The sequence below is a fragment of the Desmodus rotundus genome, chromosome 11 (assembly GCF_022682495.2).
Source record: "Desmodus rotundus isolate HL8 chromosome 11, HLdesRot8A.1, whole genome shotgun sequence".
NCBI classification, from domain to species: Eukaryota; Metazoa; Chordata; class Mammalia; order Chiroptera; family Phyllostomidae; genus Desmodus; species Desmodus rotundus.
Window position 1 is genome coordinate 25,644,595 of NC_071397.1, and position 20,416 is coordinate 25,665,010.

The window sequence follows — 20,416 nt, forward strand, 5'->3', positions numbered from 1 at the left end:
TTTTCTGAGGAATTTCCATACTGTTTTCCACAGTGGCTGCACCAGTCTGCATTCCCACCAACAATGACTTAGGGTTCCCTTTTCTCTGCATCCTCTCCAACATTTGTTTGTTGATTTGTTTATGTTGGCCACTCTGACTGGTGTGAGATGGTACCTCATTGTGGTTTTAATTTGCATCTCTCTGATCTCATCTTTAACTGGAACATAATCAACAAAAGAAAAAAGCAAACAAAATATAACCAGAGACATTGAAATTAAGAACAATGTAACAATAGTCAGAGGGGAGTGGGGAGGGGATAGTGGGGAGAGGGGTCTACAGGAGCTACTATAAAGGACACAAGGATAAAATCAAGGGAGAGGGTAGAGGTGGGGGAGGGAGGTGGGATTGGCTGGGGTGGGGTAGAGGGATGGGGAGAAAATGCAGACAATTGTAACTGAATAAAAAAAATTAAAAAAGAATTATTAATAGGAAAAAAAAGAGGAGACTGCATCAACCCTTGCCTTGACAGGCTTTTATTGATTTTCTGGGTACGTTACATTGAGGATGATCCTCATTTCCTATGCACAGGTTTGCTTTAGGCAGTTACAGAAAACAAAGGAGAGGGTGTTGCTAATTACATAAAAGAGGAAGGATATTTGCAAATATAAAGAGAAAAGTGGTTAAGCTTGTTACACTGGTCCTTGGAAGGTCCAGCATAGATTTTAGGAAGTTACTTTAAAGATGTGCAGTAAACATTTGCTGCCTCAATTCAGGGTGAGGGAGTTTTGGCAAAAACAAGTCTCAAAGCGGCCTAGTTACAATGCAGGTCTGATTCCCCACAGAACCTATCTGTGGGCGTGGGTCCTGCCCACCAAACCTTGCTCCCCACTGGCTTTTCCGAGTGGGGGCTGGGCCACATTTCCCACGCTTGGAATGGTTCCCCATAGTTAGCCTCTGTTGGGTAAAAGTTAACTGAGAATTTGTTTGTCAATTTTTCTCTTTGGTGGTCAAGTCAATTAAGAATTTGAAGTCCATTAGAAATTAGAGCCGTTCTTTCACATGGGCAGATGAGTTCTTTTTCAAATGTTATTTACTCTTAACCCATGGCTAAAATATTATAATTGAATCTATAAGCTTTCTATATGTTTGTATGTCTATGTGTTTGTAGCTCAGAAAATTCTTTATCCCTCAGTAATTAAGCATGTAATCATTTCTTACATGCAGAAGGTATTTATTGTAAAGTTTCTTAAATTAAAAGAGCAATGCTATAATTGGCTTACTAAGTAAGCACTTTCATAGGAACCAACAAATATCTACATTTTATGATACTGTTTTATTACCCTCCCTATACATATGTAAATACATATAAATACCTATTGTTATATTTGTTTTATGAACTTTGTGAATGTATCATACTTTATCCCCAATTACTTTAGTGTGTATTAAAAAAAAACAGAATAATCTATTATACTACTTCAATGAAATTATCAAATTTAGGAAATTAACTTTGATCTAATACTATATTTCACAACCTATAAACTTTAACAAAATTTTCCAATTATTTGAAAATACTATATTAAAAAATCCAATATATACATTCTGCACCTTCAACATAACTAGAAAATACAAAACACCAAAACTGCAAATTAATCATGAGATGATATGGAGAAGCCTGCATTCTTAGCAAAGTATTAGAATAAAAATTATACCAGACAAAGCTAAAAAGTCAGGAAAGACTATTCAAGGTTATTGCAATAGAGATGAGACCAGTACTGCTGAAACAAAGACAGGAGGGTGTTTAAGTGCTGTCAGGAGCTAGAAAAAAGTTCTTGACAAAGTTGTGGGAGAGACTGATCAATAAGAAGTGTAAGGTGCATTGAATTATTCCTGAGCTTGCAAAGATTGTGCTCTGAGAACAGGCCTTCTGTGTTTGCTAATTGGCACCCCTGTCACGGGGTGGGACTAAGAGCCAGGGGTGCTATCTCCTTCAGTATTTACATTTCAAAGAGATAGTTCACAGGTCCCTGAGTTGAAACCTGGCAAGAATCTGAGAGAAGATTTCCATACATTCCAAAAGGGCAGAGAAAGAATTTACAATTGAATATTTTCTATAGTAAATTCTCTAAGAAAAAGGAGGTTGGGGGTTAGAGTGGAACAGAAATTTATCTAAAGTTTAGTCATGGCAAGGGAAACATTAAGAATATCTTCTTCCTATTCTTAACTAAATAAAAAATAGAGTTGTGTACCACTCATTGGCAGAAATATGTTCTGAGAAATGCATCATTGGTCTATTTCCTAGCTGTGAAAACATCATAGGGCCCATTACACAAACCTAGGTGATAGCTTACTACTAACGTAGGCTATAGGGGAAGAAAATTATTTTTCCCTGTACCCTTTTGGGTTCTTGGCTGAGACATCCCTGGCATAAAAGACAATTAACAGGAGAAAATCAAACAGAAGTTTAATAACATATATACATTCTATATACATGGAAGAAACCCAGGAAAACTATAACTCAGCAACATGGCTAAACCCACCACCTTAAATGTCATCTTTAGCTCGAAGACAAAAGAAGATATTGGGATGCGTGGAGGCAATTAGGTTACCCGGAAAAATATAATAAACAAGGGAAGGTCGTTATGCAGATTTATGTCTTTGTCCTCTGCATCCATAAGAGTTTCTAGATGCAAGGTCAACCCCTCTTACTCAGGCAGCCAGGGAGAAACAAATGGAGATTTCCCTTACAAACGTAAATGTCTTTTGCAAAGGGTCACTTCTACTTGATTTTCATGGCTTCTCCCATGTCTGCTGTTTCCTTCAACGAATGAGTCTAAAACAATCCTTATGGCAAAGAGACATGTTTGGGGATGACAAATTCTGTCTTCCTATGGCTCCTGAGTTACAAATATGTACAGCAGCTGACTGTACTAAATGCTTCAGGTAATTGTAACACAAGGGTAATTGTGTGTATGTGTTTTGCTAAGACTTATAAATGGCTAAAGGTCACTGGGCAACAGAAACTTTTCAGCTCTATTATCATTTTATGGGGCTGCCGTCCATCATTATGGGGGTCATGACTGACTGTATATTGAGATGAATTATAGTTCAAACTTATACTTCCTTGGAACTACCCAAAAGTACCAAAATAGGTAAAATTTGGTAGCGGTCTTTCCCATTCCAACTTTTAGTGTCCCTTTGTCTCTCCCACGTTGTTTCAAAAACATCCTCCATTCCTAGTAACTGAAGACAGGGCACTTACAACACAAAGTGACAAGATAAAAATTCTGAGTTATCTTAAACTAAATTATAGTGGTCCAGAGAATAAGAGAGAGAGACAAAAGTAATTAACCAGTTAACAGCTGTGGACAACTGGGAAAGATAGTTCACATTCCTGAAAGTATGTTGGAGCTCAATCAACTTCCAAGTGGCTCCCTGACAAGAAGTAGCCAACCACCAGCCACCGATGCGTCCTGCTTATGCACGAACTTTCCAAACTCTTCCCCACAAGCAATCAAAAGTAGAAAATATTTCTTCTGTGTACTTCCTATGACTGTATACCTAAAACTGCCTGCACTTTACATTTTCCTACTTCCTTATCTATAACCAATGTAAATTCTTTCAAAACAACTTACATCTTTCTTCCCCAAACCATAATATATAAGAGAGCTGTCAACTCCAGGTGAATGGATATGCTGTCTTCCCCATTGACCCCACTGCTGGTGGCTCAGACTGCATGCCCCAGCACCTGGTCTCTTTACTTGCTGCCATATGGCTCAATAAGCCCGTTCTTTTACAAAAGCTTTCAAGAGTAAATTTTTAATTTGTTTTGTTTAACAAGAGCAATGAAATTATACTTTTGAAGGTTCAGTCTTTGATGATGAAAACTGAAATAAACCTAACTTCCTTTCTTAATTAAAAAAATACTGAGAAACAGCAAAACGTAACTTACTCTTTGCTACATGAAATACTTGCTCCTAAAGGTAAACTGAGAACTAACTAAAATAAGTTATTTACCAAGACTTACTCATCAAACTCACTTTAAGATTATCATCACATTGTGTCCACTAGAACAAAGCTTTATAAATTCTTACCAATCCTGAACAGTAATCTCCACCTCCTGCCAACCAAGGCTCTAATTATCTTCCCATAACTGCTCCCTTCTGAGACATTAGCAAGATTCTGTTAGGACGATGTTTTCCCTCATTGCATTAATCTATGAGAATTATTTTCTTGATCAATGGGATGTCTGGTAGTCTTCTGGAGGATCAGCCATGAACCAACACACACTTATGTAAAGAGCCAGTTAAGATGCCCTTGCTACCGAACCTGAGGACCTTAGGTCACACAGTGCCCCACTATGAGACCATTAGATATCCTTCTTTCCAACTTTGACCGTGACATATGTACAGTAGCAGGTCTGAACTCCAGCGTCTTTTTCTCAAATTCCCAATTGCTAAGTTTAGTTAGTTTTCATAAGAATAAGAAAATATCTTAAGAAGTGTTTGATTATGTGAGCTAGTTGAATCTAGAGAGACAAGAAATCTCTGTACTTCACTTTCTCTCTAGTGATCCTATCAGAGGAGGTCTGCTAGGATAGGGCAAGCATAGGTCTGAAAACTCCATCACCCAGCTGACCCATGTAAACAGTGAGTTCAGATGGTGACATCAGTCTGCATTTCTTAGACAAATTTTTTGTAGAGTCATCTTTTCAAAACTTGGAGCACACTTTTGTCAGGCCCCCAATTGATATTGACTGCTCTTTGACACAAGACATGGCATTACACCAGCACCTGCAGAAGTTTCCATGCGGACCCTCAACCGCACAGGCTTTGATATCACGCATTCCTTCCTTCATGTCGTAAGTTGCATACACATTTCTATAATTGCTATCATTTCTCAAAGGACAATATGAAATTGTAGTGTCTACTCTGGGGAAGTTTTAACACCAACAACATTGTTCGTTTGACAGACGTGTTAACACAGAAAGAGAAGAACTCTCATGAGGACAGTGTCTGTGTCTAATAGTGTTTTATGTACAAGAATCCCTCTTTCATTTGCATACTTCTGGGGTTAATAAGCACTAGATTTATAATTATGTGGCTCTACTTAATTATCAATTTGTGAGTTATTGTTTAGCCTCTCCATGTTAATAACTTGTTTTTTCTGGGTGGGTGTGTTTGTAAAAATAAGATTTTCTGTAGTTAAGACTTTACTATACTTTGCAGCCAGGAGATAATTAACTTTCAGCTTTCATGGTTTTACATCTGCGTGGAACTAAGTTCCTTTCACTTCTTCACTTTTTTGTATATTTTTTTGTTTGGGAAAGTATAAAAGTTAATGATATTTTTTCTGTCACTATATGTATAATGTAGGACTACTGTTTGGGAAGCCAAAATACAAGGAAAAGGAAAATGATTGTGCTTTATTTATGTTTTTATTTTTCAAAAAATTTAGCAGAGCAGAAAATGTGAATGGGTAATATAATTAGTCTTCTAGATAAATAGAAAATGAGGTCTTTAGGTTTTTGGCATACACTTACAAGTCTTGATTTTTTAAAATATTTGAACATAAGCCTTTACTTACATTAAAAAGAGCTTATGTAATTTCCCAATTTAAAAAATTACTCTTTATGCAAATAAGAATGATTAAATTTAACTTTGAAAGAACTATTCTATTATAGTTTTTTCAGGTGGTTAATGATTTTAAAAATATGAAGTAAAGTAATTGACATTTTAACAATTGATATAATTTAAAAGGTTTTACCCTTGTGAATTTATTGATTCAATTACACTGATAAACTAAAATGTTTTATTGATGATACTACAAATCATAAGGACTCAAAATGATGGTGTAAATTTCAATTTCCAAATCTTTGGTCAATATCAAGACCAACACTGATATTAAAATGAATTAATAAATTATCCTTTAACAACTGAACAATATTTAAGAAACATGTACAAATATTAGTATATAAATATAATTTAAAATTACCTCTATTTCTTATAGAAAGAAAATTAAGACATGCAAATAGAGTTAATTGATGTGCAGTGGTAGTAGACAAGAGTAGGTTTACAGTTGTATGTGAAACAGTTCATTCTTATATTTTTATTTAATAATTATTATATTATTTTCCATACAAACTACATAAACATACTTTGGCCCACACCTGTATATTTATGTTTGTATGATATATGCATATTTATGATTATTTTGCTTAACATAAAAGATGTAAAAATTATATAAAATGTGGGATCATGAAAAAATAAAATAGCTAAAAGATTGCTGTCTTTGTGTTTTCTCTTGAGTCTAAAAAAACCAATGCTACTTTCTTTAAAGTTGGTAATTGTTTTAAAAGAATACAAAGGCATACTGATATGTATACAAGATAAAATTTGCTTACTTGTGCTGTATGAGAAAATATAGTTACTTAATTAGTAATTTTAATATAATATATAATGTTCTTTAATATGTTGATAAAATTAAAATATCCTAAGGGTAAAACCTTTAGTCATCTATGTTCATAGTCTTTTATGTGTCATTGGCTAAATGCATATATGTCAAAGTATATTAACCTTAATACATGTTTATAAATTAAAAAAATAGTAAAATATATATATGAGGGCATGTGTGAAATTAAAAATTCTGAGGAATTTGAAATCTGTTTGCCTGTATTTGTAATTCCTCTCAACTTGGTTGATTTTGAAGTAAACAGTATTTTTTAATAAAACTGGCTTAATGTTAATGAATTTATTCATAATTAATCTTTATTCATAAAGATTCATAATACATCTTTATTAAAATTTTATGTGAATGACATGCCAAACACAAAATTAAAATAAATTAACTAAATGAGGTTGTGTTCAGAGAAGAGAGATTACAAATATTCTGTTAAATCTCTAAACTATTTGAGAAAATCCTGAATTATTTTGACAAACTATTCTGTATTTATTTAAAATAAGTATCCTAAAGTTTTTGTGTCTTATATTTATTTGTTGGAAATTATTGCCCTAATGTGTACAAGATGAAGGTGAGAAGGGGAAAATAGGCCACTCTGTATTCTCGCACTAGTCCTGATGATTGTTAGTGGTAAAATTGCACAGGATTAGAAATCTCCCAGAGATTTAAACATATCCCAAAAGACAATGGTAGTTTTTATGACCTACAAACAAAAAGGTGGCATAATCACAACCGTGTCTGAGAGGCTTTATTCAGTCAGCAAATTATAACACAAATAGGACACAAAAAGACTAGAAATAAAATGATTGTTAAAACTCTTCATTACCTTTCTAAATTATAAATCTAACAAATAAAAAAGATTTCCAAGCAGATTGTTAAGAATTTGCTTATGAAGTTCTATTTAAGCTATGTACATCTTGAACCTTGAATTTGTAAACTTAACATTTCTAACTGTTTTCAAGTTAGACAATTATGAGGTAAATAGGAGTATGAAAAACTAGAACATATATTTACCTACCTCCATTGTCTCTTCACATTGGAATGAACTTGGGTAATCAGGGCCTTCAGATTTGTTCACGTGGACTGCATCATCAGTGCAATTTTCAGCATGAAGGAAGTAAGCGTCGATAGTCACTTCATATTTCTCACCTTCAAATACTTTCAAAGAGATGAAAAATAACTTCTCACAAGATTGAACTTGCGTAGAATTACTAAAGACAGTTGTCAAATTACCTGATCAGATATTAGGTTTCGCATCTACATCCACTAAATATGAAAGAGACATAAAGTAGAATAATGCCCAATCCTTTCATTTTAAAAATAGCCTGAGAAATAAAGCGTTAGAACAAGACCAGGCATCCAGGCCAATCCATTTTTAAAAAAATAATGAAATGTCAAATAAATTCCCAATTAATGATTAAAAGTGATGTAATAACTATAAGCAATACATTTTATAAAAATACCCTTTTATATATTATAGTTGTATAGGTAGGAACCCTTTCAACATAAATATGAAAAAAATTCCTTAAAATATTTGTGATAGAAAAATAATCAGGCCTAGCTGGGTAGCTCAGTTGGTTTGATCATTGTCCTGATATGCCAAAGTTGCAGGTCTGATTCCCAGGCAGGGAACATTCAAGAAGCAACCAATGAATGCATAAATAAGTGGAAGAACAAAAATCTCTCTCTCACCCCTCTCCTCTTTCTCTCTAAAAATCAATCAGTAAAATTTTTTAAATGTTAAAAACAAAAAAATAAAAACAATGAGGACCTCATCCTCATTTTCTCACAGGAAGAAATGAAGGAAGGAAATATGTGTTTGTGAGTATGTGTAGGTATAGACACATATATATGTATGCATACATATACATCTGTAATTTATCTATTTCACACTAATGTTAGATATATCTGTGACACAATAAAAAAATAAGATTACAAAAAAGCAAAAGAATATGACCTGTATTCAAGAGGAAATTTGGCAAAACACATACAGATGGTACAAACTTAGAATTATAGCACAAAAACTATATCTATGATAAATGTGTTGAAATACCTATAGAGAAATATGAATGTAATTGTTAAACACAAAGGAAATTAGAGAGTGAAAAACTTGGTAACTGTTAAAAAAAACAAAATCAAATGGAAATCTCGGAATTGTGGGGATAAGGGAGCTAATTAAGCTGAACTGAGAACCTATTATCTTTATTAACGGATGTAATATTACAGGTAATGAAAGAGCATAGGAGACCTGATAAACTAAACACAAATAAACATCCTAGTAAAAAAATGATATTTTGTAGGGAGATATTATTTATCCTCAGAGTCCTATAGCTAATATCCTTATTTTTAGAATAGCTTATGATTAACAAACCTAAAATCTATGGTTTGTGAAGCATGACTTCCTGAAAATATGTAAGCTATGCAACTTACAACTGAATTGTAAAGTAGAGATGGTGTATAAGCTGCATGCTCCCTGCTGTGTTCAGACCTCATTTAGAAATCTTACATATCACTCTGAAAATAAAGGAAGAAGCTAGGACACCATGCATAATGTTCCAAACCTTTTCAACCTTACCAGGGTAATTTAACTGCTTAAAAGCTTAAAAGTATAGAAAATTATTACTATATTGGTAATAAACTAATCAGTGGATGAAACTTTTATAAAAGAGACCAAAGAAAATAAAATATCATTAGATTTAATATTAATAAAAATGGTATCTTCTATGTGATGAGAGAAATTAATTCAAATATGGTATGCCAGCCTTATATAATCAACTGATGAATGTTCCTCTCTTTTCTGGAGGAGTTCAAGTTGTACTGGATTTAATTCTTTGTTGAATATTTGGAAGAATTTGGTTTGAAAACCATATATTTTGAGTGTTTTTCTTTCTTGAAGATTGTTAAAAGTATATTATTCAGTGACTTTAGAGCTTGGAGGATGATTCAAATTTTATATTTATTATTGAATCATTTTGCCAACTAGCATTTTTCTAGGAATTTATCCATTTTATCAAATTTGTCCTATTTATGACTTTGTTCATAATAATGTATGTGATTAAACATTTGAGTTTAACTGACATATTATTGTCCACTCCTCCCAAAGCCTCAAAAAGAGGATTAAAAAATGCTTTAACCCACAGAGATAATGCAAGGGAAGATAATGGAGAGAACATATGTTTCTTTTTAAAAGCTGAGAAGAAGTGGTTATTATTAATTACAATTACTGTGGTAATCATTTCATAATATGTACTAACATAGAATCATATTATTGTATGTCTGAAACTCCCATAATGTTACCCATCCGAACCCATCAATATCCATAACCCATCTGCATTTAAAAATTAAGTATAATCCCTGAAAATCCCAACAGAGTGGCATTTAAGAACACTAGGGCAAAAAACATAGAAAAAGCCTTTCAGAGAGATAATCACAAGTTGAATATAAATAATTAAAAGGCAGCTTATTACATGTGATTCTACATTATTTCATGAATTCCTTTTCTTTTCCCTTTATCATATATCTGATATATAATATGATATGATACATGTGTGTATATATATGACATGTATGACATATGGCACACGATTGTGGAATACTGCCACCACCATCTCAGTAGTGGCAGTATTCCACAATCATTTGTACATCTGTGTTTATTCTTTTGCTCAAATAACGAATGATAACATGTGTAATGTTGCATGTTTATTACTCAGCATGTGGATGGTAAGCGTGTGTATGGGAAAGCTAGGTCAAACAAATGTGCATTTATAATATTGCCCTTCTCAGACATTAGAGTGAGGTTACATTTTGCCTGCAATGGATAAAATCACCAAGTTGTCAAACTCTCAATTTTTTTTGCCAGACTCATAAAAGATTATATATTTATGGTTTTTAAAAATTTTTTCTTTGCTCTCATTATGAGTAAAGCTGAGCATTTTCTCACGTATCTAGAGAAATACCTTCCATTCATTCTGTAGTTCTCTTTTACTGTTTGCTTCTATGACATCTTTTACTAGCAGACATTTTTATTTCTCATGCAGTTAAGTGACAAATCTTTTCTTTCTGATATCTAAATTTTTATTAAAAGGTATAAAGGCCTTCTGAATTCAAGTTTATAAAGTAATTCTGTAACATTTTTCTGATAATTTTTAATCTTTAAAAATTTATATATTCGAGACTTTTACTTAATATGAATTTAACTTAGAGTATGTTGTAAGATACAAATCTGACTTTTCTTTCCAGATGGCTATCCAGTTGTTCGACATCAATTACTGAATAGTCCCCACTTTCTCTAAAGATTGAGATGGCGACTCTGTCACATGAATACTGTCTTCATGATGTAGGTTTGGTTTTGAACTTTGCATTTTTCATATTTTGGATTATCAATGCAGGTGCCAGGTTTTTCATTATTGAAGCTATATAATACGCTTCACCATCTATCAGAGCTAAATTCTACCTCATGTACCCATACAATGCACTTTTTGAGTATACCTTGTGTTATTTTATTTAATTTTCCATGTAGACAATAAAAAAGCAAGCATAAAGGCACTCCTGTTATTTTTTAAAAATCTTAATAAATATATGTAATAATATGGAGATTAGAAAATTTTAATACATCCTTTCTCAGACAGCATGGTTTATCTTAAGAATTTTTTTCAGATTTTTTTGTATTTGTAACTATGCTGTGGCAATAAAGTTTTCTCAATTTAGAACTTATATGTATTTGTTAATTTGAGTCCTAAGCATTATAATATTGTAACTGAACCGCTATTTTCATGAAACTTTTTGTTTTCATTATGTCATTTAATTAGTTCTCATCTATATATAAAAGCAATTTATTTCCATTTAGTATATTAACAAAATTTTGTTACTGTAAAAATATTTGAAAATGTTATTATGTGCAGAGAGTAAAAAACTAATCCACATTTTAAAACTTTTCTTCTAAACTCAATTTTTTTTTTAACCTTGAAGTAGGCCCTTAAATTCTAAATAGATAGAAAAGTAATAGCTGGTATTAACAAAAGAAGACTCCAAAAAGTAGCAGTATTGTAAGAAAAATACTTTCACTTAATGAACAAAATAAACTAAGGAGCAATACAGAGCCAGAGGCACGGAAACAAGAAACAGACTGACAGTGGCCAGAGTGGGTGGGAGGAGGGGAGAAAAGGGTGGAAAGAAGGGGAAGGGACTGATCGAAGAATATGTATGAACGACCCATGGACATGGACAATAGTGTGGGGATTGCCTGTAGGAGAGGGGGTGGCCAGAGGAGGGCAAAGAGGAAAAAACTGGGACATCTGTAATAGAATAACAATAAAATGTTTCTTTTAAAAACAGAAATACTTTTGATAAAAGTATTGATTTGGGCATGTGGGATTTTCTACTCTCAAAATTATTATAAATTTTCAAAAGTAATTTATAATGAATAAATTATAATCAATATCTTATATGATCTTCCAGCAAAAGGATTATCCATAATTTTATTTTTAAAAAGAAAATTAAAAGTAATATTGGCTTGTAATATAATTCATAAATGCAGCAATCACTATTTATTTAGAAAACAAGTTCATTGGCACATAGGAAATGTTTAAATGTATATGTTTAATTTAGTCAAGTAAACTGTAATGATCATAAGCTTTTGACAAAAAAAGGTGTTAAAAGAGAACTTATGTCTTTTTTGCTGTGATTTTGTCTTTTCTTAACTATAATTCATATTCTCATTTCATTTCACAACTCATTATCCACTCTGCCAGTATCTTCCTTTCTCAAACCTAATAATACATGTAATGAACATAGATGATGACATTGAAAAGAAACAGTGCATGTCAGCTCTTTCTCAAGTTGCGCCCTGTAGACCAATTGTCCTTGAAGGGGCTGCTTCTAATTAATCACCGTCCCTTTTTGTAGAGCAATCATATTGGCAAGAATTGATTGGGCGGGTGAGACACTTCATTTAGTTGGTAGAGAATTCTCTTAATTAAAATTATTTTACTGCTGATAAAATTAATGCGCCACATACAAACTTACCAGCTTGATTTTGTTTCTCTTCAATGATATTTTATGAAAAAAAAAAGGAAATAAGATCTTAACAGAAACAACCAGAAAATATGAGAATTACATGAAGTGCGGCATTCTATGTACATATTCCTTTCCTTTTCTCACTTATCCTAAAATTCCTAAAATCTTTTTTTTTTTTAACACTACTGAAAGTAGTTACGTTGTTGAGTCTTTATAGTAACAACGTGGGTGGCTCTACTTCAATATTCGTTGACTATTGAGCTGTATTGCACTGACTTCTTTTGCTTGGACAGCCCAAGTCCTTTAGAATCTCAGATAAGGAGGTCACATAATTCTTATTTTTACAATAATTAGGTATGTTTATTAAGTTCTGAATATATTCATGAACTTGTAATGACTGAATATGGTTATATTACTTTGATGATACTTGCTCTAAGCTGATTTATCCATGAGAAATTTTGACTTCATATTATCCCCATGTCCTAGGAATTATACTTGTTATATTACTGTCATTCATAAAATTAACTCTATTTGCTTAGAGATAATTTATTCATGAGCAATTTTATTCTCTATTTAGTCCTATTTTTCCTAAAAAATACATTTACTATTTTATTGCTATAACTATGTTATCTTTAGCCATTTTTAGTTCTCAAAGGATTTTAATGTTTACCATTAAGTAAATGTATACATACATCATTCCTACTTTGAGATAAATGGAAATCTCAAATGGATACCTTAAATGGATAATGTTGTCCCTGAAGTTCGTGAACTGATTTGGCTGGTAAGAGTATATTATGTTTCTTAATCTGCACGTTGAAAGCATTTGGGGAGACTTTACAGAGCTCTCGTGTCCACCACACTACAATTCCAGTTTGGTGTTCTGTACTGGGAGTCAGTCTAACAATAAAAACCATTAAAAGCTCCTCAGGTGATTATAATATGTGGCCAAGTTTTAAAATATGGAGCTAACATAATCACTAAATAGCCCCTGAGACCAGATGTTTTAGGTAACTTCCCTAACCATCGTTGTTCTTGTTTGTTTTGTTCGTGTCATTTGTGAAAGAGTAATAACACTGTCTCTGAAGTTCTTGTTATCATTAACAATGTAATCAACAAGCCATTGCTCTCTTCTACCACTTTTGGTCTTGTGTGATTTGCTTAATGAACCAATAACTATTTCTGTCATTAGAGGTTGTTAACTCTCCAGAATACCATTTTATGAGTGGGATGAAATAAATTATCATGTCTTCTGTTTAAAAGACTGTTAGTTTACTTCCACACTGTTTTAATGTAATAGTAGTCTTGTAAGTGCAGCTGCTGCCGGTAGAAAGCAGTAAACCATTACTTGAGAACAGACATATCAAACCTACTAATTTGCTGACTGTTGATAAACTGTAATGCCAAACTATCATTGAAAAAGGAAATATTCTTTGACAGAATTAACTGGAGCACCATACATTTTTAAGAATGTGGATTAATTTGCATAAGCTAAATAAAAGGGTATTCAAAGTGTAAGGAAAGAACAGAAAATTATGCTTATCAAAATAGATTTTGAAAATAGGAACTGCCAGAGTATAAAACAATAAAAATATATATTTAATAAAATATATATGAGAATGATTTCATTTGAAGTGTTAAGCCAAAAAACTAGAATTCCTGTTGACACTTCTATCCCTTGCTCTCTGTATACAATTCATGAACGAGGACTCCCATAGTCTTGCAACATGATTACCACCACTCTCTAACGTTTCTACCCTCTCCTATCTATTTCTCCACTTGATCTTTTAAAAAATGTGTCAAACTCTACAGTGATTTCATATTCCTTTTAGAATAAAATATAAATATTTAAACCAACATTTTAATTGTAGCATCGCCCTCTCCCCAAGCTTTATTTTTACTCTTGTCCTCAGAGTTCTAGCCAAGCCTTCAAAGAATTCATCTCTTTATTTTTGTATTTTTGTATTTTTTTTCACCTGGTCTATTGGAGGTATGATTGACATACAAAAAGTTGTTGATGTTGAATATATGCAACTTGAAATATTTGGAGAGAAGTATTTACCCATGAAATGTAATCACAATGAATACAAAAAATTATTTATCATCTCTAAAAATTTTTCCCAACCCTTTTTGTTCCTTTGTTTTTATTATTTTTTTCTTTTGTTTTAAGATCATGAAACATAAGATCTATCCCTTCAGCAATTTTTAATTTTATTTTTTTACTATTGTTCAAGAATACTTGTCTCCATTTCCCCCCCACCATACTCCCGACCCCAGCCATCCCCACCTCCCACCCTTGATCCCAGCCCCCCTTGGTTTTGTCCATGTGTCCTTTATAGTTGTTCCTGACAACCCTTCCCCCCATTATCCTCTCCCACCTCCCCTCTGGTCACTGTCAGTTTGTTCTTAATTTCAATGTCTCTGGTTATATTTTGCTTGTTTGTTTGTTTTGTTGATTAGGTTCCACCTAAAGGTGAGGTCATATGGTATTTGTCTTTCACCACCTGACTTACATAGCACAGTATTAATCATAGGCCCCTGTTTTACAGTACATTCCCAAAACTTATTTAATGTCCATAACTGAAACTTTGTATCTTTTAAACACACACATACACACACACACACACACACAAAGTTTAATTCCCTCACTTCTCCCACTCCTCTACCTTGGCCTTATTCTCCAAATCTCTGTTCTAGGGTCATTTTATCATGCAAACCTTATCCGACCTCCCAACTTACTCTTCCAATTGTTCATACTCTCTTTCTTTCTTTTTTCTTTCCCTTCTCTCTCCTTTTCTTTCCTTTTTCCTAAAACAATTTCTTTACTCACAAGCAGTAATGGGAAAATCTCTTTCCATAGGAGCATTTTTACTTCAATTTACAATTATATCTTTATCACTGTATTTGACCAATAATTTCCCTCTTAAAAAAATAGATCCATGAGAGTAGGGAATAGTTCTACTTTTCTTCATGATTGCACAGGGTAGGGCAAAAGTAGGTTTACAGTTGTGGGTACACAAAACACAGGGTTTATTCTTGTATCATTATTTATTAAGTGTTGTATTTTATTTTCATAGAAGAACTGTAAACCTACTTTTGTCTCACCCTGTAGATCTTGAGGCAAGTGGAATTCCTGATATGTAGGAGGTGCTAAACATATGTCTGTTAAGGGAACAAATCAGAGAATGAGAATATTAAATTCTTTTCTTTCTTTATTTTGTGTTTTGAGATAAAAATATTTTGTGTGATTAGAACTTGAGTACTTAGCTTGTAAATGTTAAAGCGATTCAAGCAAATAAAAAATATTTTATTACCTGTAAATCCCAATTGCCATACATATTTAAATTGAGGAGAATGAGGAACTTCTGCTTGGCAAATGTCATGGCTGATGGATCCATAGTAGCAGGGGTAAAGATAAATTAAGCAAATATTCTTCAGAAACCAACATGAATTTCTTGTGCATACATCCTAGAAAAATAATGAGAAATAATAAATACCTTACTACAATGTTTCTGTATATATTTTGGCTTATAAAATACACAGCTAATTTCTAAAACTACCAATTAAAAACAAGTTTATAGGACACACATTTATTTCATATTTTATATATTTTGTTATTTTAACTTCTCTTTCTGTAGCATCTTTCATCATTTTCATGTTCAAAAGGCCTATGTAAAATGTTTCGGGCTTTGCTTCACTTCTCAATCTATAACTATAGTCTACAGTCTTCTGTTTGCTGAGCTATAGAGTTTTTAATCAAAAGTAACCATGGTATAAATGATCAGACACACAACCTAAAACACCTATGACCCGGTAGGATTAGTACGATGAAATGCCAAGGTACTATTTGAATTTGTTAGTATTTAAAATTTAAATTAATATTTTAATGTGATGAGGGCATATTTTCTAACAAGACGGTACATCTATGGGAATCTCTATTATTTTCAAAAACTGACTTGATAGCTGGTTATACCCACAATTAAATTAATTACATCTAAATAATTTCAAGTCACGCTCAATCCATCATTAATTTTAAGTACAGGGTACTTTACTGAGGTCTTAGGATGTAATAAACCAACAAGATAATTTTAAGCTCTGGACATAGAGCAAGGTTACATATTCTGTTTAGAGCATACTTGGAAATTACTCCTGCCTCTCTGAGTTTCCAATGAGCAAATTCTTCACAAATTTGGCAGAGGGAAGCACAGCTGAGTCACGGGGCACAAGGAGTCACTAACATCTGACATTTCCTTTAATGCAATTACTGCACTATTTAAACTTTGTTCTAATTGTTTGAAGTCATAACCTTCTATCTGGATTCACAATACAATTTCTTAATGGATACACAAAGTATGAGTTAAAGTCTGTCTCTATGTTAATTAACAAATGATCATATAGCTAACTGGAAGCAACTACCAAAGATTAAAAATAATCAGAAAAACCATCATTTCATTATATTGAATGACTACAAAGAGTATATTTCTATAATTGTTTTTTTAAGTCTCGAGGTTACCAAGAGTATTAACCTGTAACTTTTATACTAAAACTTAGCATTTCAGTTTTTCCAATGGCATCAACTAATCTTCACTGTAAGTGAACATTGTGTCTTACATGATTTATTTATTATTGAGATAAATATAAGGTGTAATATATTCAAATTTATGACTGCACAAAATAAACTTAACAAAATAGAATATTATGATAGAAACCTAGAGAGTCATCTCTTCCCTTCACACCAAACCAAACAAAGGACCTGAAAAACCTTAGTTTAAAAGTCATCTCTTAGGATTTGTTTGTTTTGCTTTGTTTTGTTTGTGGGTATGTGTTTTAAACTAAGAAAATCAGAGGCAGCTGTGCCAAAGATATACAACCCTCATTTTTGTCTGGCATGCTCAGGAGTGAGGAATCCACCGAGAATCAAGACTTCATATATTCTCTAGCAACTCTGGGGGAGATGGACCAGTGTGGAGCAGGTACTGACTAATGATGATAGATCGAAGGCAAAATGACAGGAATTACGTGGGTCCCTGCTCACAGGCGCTCTGATGCTCACACTGCTAGTTTGAATATTACTTGGAGACAAAACAGGTTTCTGACTATTTCTGAATTAAAAGAAAAGCCCCTCACAATAGGCTTCAAGAGACGTCAAAACAATGTATCTGTTGTTATACCCCTCACCCCCATCTTGAATGAGGACTCAGAAGGTATCCTCACATAAGACAGTTTGGATTTGCAGGCAGTTATTTGGGGTGGGAAATTGAAGCTCTTATTGCCATTTATAAATTATAGCAACACCACTAAATTGCCATTGACTGAAAACCTGTTAGGAGCAGTCTATTCCATGATACCATGTATAGAAGTTATGCAATGCAGATCTATTTCTGAATCTGACCTCTCATTTATGACTTGTGTGTTTACATGAAAACTCAGACACATCCATGCCCTCCACAGCAACAGTAAGAAATGTGAAGTACAATGTAACCTTTAAAGCAGGTTAATAAAACATGAATAAAATAAAATAGTAAGATGGAAGAGTAGAGGCTTTTGAACAAGTAAACTAAAACCTCATCTTTAAATAGCTCCAAGCTTTTTAGCAGCCAAAGAAAAAGAGAAATCATGAAAATATAGCATTATTCTTTGTATTTGATTAGTTTATTTTTTTATTCATTCTAGTTTATTGGGAGAATCATATTTCCAGACAATATTTCCAAGAAACAAATGTCATATGGTGAACGATGTTAAACCATTAGTCATGTGATGATATTCTTGTGGAAAATTATTTATTAAGTTGACCACAAATCCATAGAGTTTCCCCTGAACAGTGTTACATATTAGAAAACTAAACTTTGAATTTCAATAAGCATTTGAGAGCATAAATTTGGTAAGCCAGCTGTGAAATTAAGACAATGATGAGCTAGTTTCACAATGACAGTGAAAACAAGCAAGAAAATCTAGAAATCTGTCCATAAAAAGAAAAGCAGTTTATTTCTTATATCACATGTCAGTGTGTGTTACATCAGAAAGGAGTGGATTTTTCAGCACCAACATTCTGTGACTTTTATTTCACACAAAATACATATTCATAACAAATTTATTACCCTGATTTAACATATCACATGCTGAATGTATTTGATGATGCTTTCCTTAAGGGTTTTCTTTTTTATAAGGGGAAATCAATTTTGAAGGACAGTATAAAAAAGATTTTTAAAAAACTCTAGATGATTTGTTCTTATTTTAACAGCTTCATTTCTGAGGCAAGAAATGACATATTTTAGATAATTTGCTTCTCATGCTGTGTTAAGCATCTGAAACTCTCTCTCAAAGGAACTATCCCTAAGTCAAGGCCTATACCTATCATTGCAACGTCTGTTCAATAATGATTCTACTTATATTCATTTTAAACAATTACTTGTCTTTAGAAACTGTATAATAATATGTAGAAATATTTTCTTTTACACAGTGAAGATATTAAAAATAGGAATAAGGGATGCTTCATCTCGCTCTTTCTCTCTCTCTTCTCAAACCCCACCTCTTTCTCCCTGTGTATCATTGTTTAATATATACATATATTAAAATATATTATATATAAAATATATAATATATATCAATATATTATATACTATATATTAATATATATAATATATTTTATTAATATATATTATATATACTTTATCATTGTTCAAAGGAGTTCAAAAATATTATTTTATTTAATTTTTCAAGTGAATTTTTAACAGCCTTGAAAGAATTAGTCATATTATACTCTGTTCCTTAATAGATTTAGTCATATTACACTTTTTATCTACTAGATAAAAAGATGACAGTTATGAGGTTCTTTTTTCTTTTCTTAAGTTTCTACACCTCAATCTTTACAGGGCTAGAATAGAAATCTATATACTTAGGATTCAAATGTCATCATCTTTTACACTATCATTGTTTCTTCTTTACTCTTAAGTAGAAGTAGTACTGGTGCAAGTGTGTTAATTGACTGACAAAACTAGTATTTTCACTAAAAATGTGAGGTATAAAATCTTATAAATCTGAAGTTTTATTGTTTTTCTGACATCCCTTTTATACTGTTATTTATTTTAACTCATCATTCTTTTAAAAAAAAATTTATTTATTTATTTTTTAGAGGGAGGAAGAAAGGGAGAAAGAGAGGGAGAGGAACATTAATGTGTGGCTGCCTCTCATGAGGCCCTACTGGGGACCTAGCCTGCAGCCCAGGCATGTGCCCTGACTGGGAATTGAACCAGCGGCCCTATGGCTCACAGGCCCTCATTCAATCCCCTGAGCTACACCAACCAGGGCTATTTTCACTCATCATTCTTGAGTTAGTACTAATAATTAACATTTTATTTCTTTGTAAAATATCTTATCTTACCTAGTTAAAAAACAATAATTTTTGAAAAAGCAGTGATGAATCCACACAGAAAAAATAAAAAATATTCACTGATATGCTGCCTATAAAAGACTCAATTAAGTTTGAAGAATACACATGGACTGAGAGCAAAGGAATGGAAAAAATATTTAATCAATAGGAATACAAAAGATAGCAGGGGAAGCTATCCTTATATAGACAAAATACAGTTAAGAAAAATAGTCAAAAAAGACAAAGATGGGCTATAATAATAAAAGGGTCAATCCATCAAGAAGATATAACATTTGTAAATATTCATGTATTTAAATTTGGAGCATCTAAATAGATAAAGTAAATGCTAAAACTGTTAAAAGGATAAATGAATAGCAATGCAATACTGCTTGGGGACTTCAACACCCTACTCACAATAAGGAATAGATCAATTCAGAGAATCAAGAAGGAGACAACAGTTTTGAACAAACTATAAACCAAATAATATTAATAGACATACAGAACACATTCTATCCAATAGAAATGTAATATATAATTCTCCAAAGCAGATGTGGACATTTGCTAGGACATATCATATGCCATAAACAAAGTCAACAAAG

The 20,416-nt window shown here is 32.4% G+C and overlaps 1 protein-coding gene across 1 annotated transcript in view; it reads right to left on the reverse strand.

The window, feature by feature from the left end:
- EYS (eyes shut homolog) overlaps window positions 1–20,416 on the reverse strand; it is a 1,562,674-nt gene that overhangs the window by 1,246,437 nt on the left and 295,821 nt on the right. Inside the window, 2 exon segments of the mRNA XM_071219700.1 lie at window positions 7,455–7,594; window positions 15,763–15,916. Coding sequence (XP_071075801.1) covers window positions 7,455–7,594; window positions 15,763–15,916 — 294 coding nt within the window.